This window comes from Nestor notabilis, unplaced genomic scaffold (assembly GCF_000696875.1).
Source record: "Nestor notabilis isolate BGI_N333 unplaced genomic scaffold, ASM69687v1 scaffold22841, whole genome shotgun sequence".
NCBI lineage: Eukaryota > Metazoa > Chordata > Aves > Psittaciformes > Psittacidae > Nestor > Nestor notabilis.
This window is the reverse complement of record NW_009914544.1, coordinates 1-2,566: the sequence shown is the minus strand read 5'-3', so window position 1 is coordinate 2,566 and position 2,566 is coordinate 1. Positions and strand designations below refer to the sequence as shown.

Here is a 2,566-nt window from a genome sequence, read left to right as displayed (position 1 = left end):
GGCCACTGCCAGTGGCCCTACAACCTGAGGGAGATCTGTAGAGAGCCACTGGAGTCACTAGAGAGCCCTCTCGTTTAAATGGGCAAGAGAGAACAAAAGGGGAGTTAACGACATGCAGAATAAATCTATTGTCTTCACATCTGGGCATGATTCACAGGCAAGATAAAAACTGCAGGCATTAATCTCAACTATGCACTTTAAAACTACCCCAGGTACTGATTTTCTGTGTTGAAAAGGGCTGTCAGTCTAAGGCATGAGCAAAAGTAAAACCAGCCACATTCCTGGTATCTTTAATAGCAATTAAAGGCAGCTTCATACATCTATTTTGAAAACATCACATCTGGCAAGAAGAAATCCACTTGTGGAAACACAGTGATGGAAGAACAGTGATATTATCCACCACACAAATGACAATCATTTCAGGGAATCCAAATTTCACAGGACAACTGAAACCTGAACCATTTTCCACAACAACATACTTTATTTGTACTGCACAAAGTTTGGACAAAGAAAATCATCTGCTGCAAACCAGGTTAGTGTGCGTGTAACAGACAACAAAATAAATGGTTTTAATCTTCCTACCAAGAAAGAGAAGCAAATAATATTTTATATAAAGACACTGATGAAAAAATACTGGCTCAAGTGAGTCTAAGAGGGGAGGCACATAGTTAGTATCTAACCAGACACCTTCTAGCGCTATTCCCAGTTGTGAACAGTCAGGCACACGGGATTTTCAACAACTGAAGAACCTGTGTGATGTGGGCTACGGACAAAAACCCCCAACAGATGACAAATGGAACTGCCAAATACAAGGACTGCAATGGTTCAGCAAGAAATAGCCACGCTCTGGTTTCAGTCCATGAAGGATGATTAAATAGCTCCAGTAAGGAAGCGTCTCCCATAACGACAGTACCTTGCATCTGCTGCATGAGTAAGGCCCGCTGAAGCATAGGATTGGCATTGAGCAGTGATGGTTGGTTTGTTGCCCGTAAGCTCAGCATCTGTTGCTGCTGCGGTGGTGGCAAACCCCTGGAAGAGAAGCATTAATCATAAGAAGCCAGTAAAAACTGTACCCTTCACTTCCAGGCACCTAACAAGTGTAAACCAGAGGAGCGAACAACATCTGAAATGCTGATATACATGCAGGAAAAGATACCATACACCAGCCCTGTATCCTCTTTCCTCCATGCTCTCCTGGAATTTCCAAAGCTGACAGATTGTCTATCAAGGAATTTGAGGTCAGAGAGAACTCCTTTAGCACCAAGCCCACATAAAGCCTCTCAAGCAGCATAAAAAAAGGAGCTGACTGCAGTTCTACAGAATTATGCAGCACTCGTCAGGAGAAACGAGTGATCTAGATCAGCAGCTACATTTAACACAACAACAGAAAAGAAGTTCTGAAGACCAGGGAGTTTTCTCAGTAGCTTAAAGCACATTCTTCCAAAAATCAATGCCTCCCACATGGAGCCAGACAGGTCATCACTGTAAATGGTGCCCCCTAACTGCAAGAACCGCATGGGAAAATAAAGCACGGCCTTGATATTTAAAACACGAGGAGGAAGAAGCGAGCAGAGGACTCTCCACTTCTAAGGAGGGTGGAGCAGACACGAAAAGTCTGAAGAAACTGGCAGTCACTTCTTCAGGCGATAGCAAGGTCAGGCCCACCTCTAAGCACAACTGCTGACACAGCTGAATCTGTCAGGGCTGTAAAGAGGTACAAACACGGATCAAAATAGACACGCTGGTTAAAAAACCCCAACCCTCTTAACAGAATTTACAGCAGCTCATCTTCACGTTTGCTGCTCTAGATTGTTCTAGTCTCTGAGCTATTTATACCAGAAAAATCATACTTTTAAAGGTGTAAGATGCAGCCATGCTATCAGCAGCCAGCCCCATACTGGCATTTTAAGGGCAACTTTGTTTACAGTGTACGACATACGTTAATGGTTAAATGATTTAGAGGTTGTATTTCCAGTAGAACAGAAAGATTCCCACGTTTACCTGAGACATATGCCTTATAATCATAATTATGACAATTGATTAAATAACAAAATTATTTTTTTCCCCCTCAAACCCACATCCCACTGATTTGAATGTGGCTTTAGAGATAACAGTAACTGCAAATAGATGCATAATTTCTGGAAATTTGAGTTCCTTCTACAAATCTCAGCTCGTCAGGGACAGCAGCACCTATCCAAGACAGTTGTTTTTTAGGAAACCCCTTGGTTTCTTATTCCTGGCAGATATCATTCACCTTTTAACAAACCAACCATGATTTTCTGCATCCCTCAGCACTCTGTCACATCCTCAGCACCTGTGCCACCGCAGAAATAAGTTCACTAATGTCACCGAGGCCAGGATTCCCAGCCAGCCAGAGACAATAAATAAGTAATTCAGTTCAGTAATGAAATAACGGAGTGTGTGTGTTATTCAGGGTGGCTCCGTTCGGTGCAGACAAGTGTTTCTGTAGGATAAGGCGTTTTCCCCGGGGCCCTGGCCCGCTCTGGGGGAGACACCCGGCCCCAGAGCATCCCCACACACAACCTGCTCTGCCCGGGGTCACCGT

At 43.8% G+C, this 2,566-nt stretch overlaps 1 protein-coding gene across 1 annotated transcript in view; it reads right to left on the bottom strand.

Moving 5' to 3' along the window:
* Nucleotides 1–1,029, bottom strand: part of CIZ1 (CDKN1A interacting zinc finger protein 1) — a gene marked incomplete at its 5' end in the record, with an annotated part of 16,570 nt that extends 15,541 nt beyond the window's left edge. Inside the window, one exon of the mRNA XM_010023711.1 lies at nucleotides 914–1,029. Within this exon, the coding sequence (XP_010022013.1) occupies nucleotides 914–1,029 (116 nt within the window). The remainder of the gene's footprint in view (nucleotides 1–913) is intronic.
* Nucleotides 1,030–2,566: the final 1,537 nt, after the last annotated feature.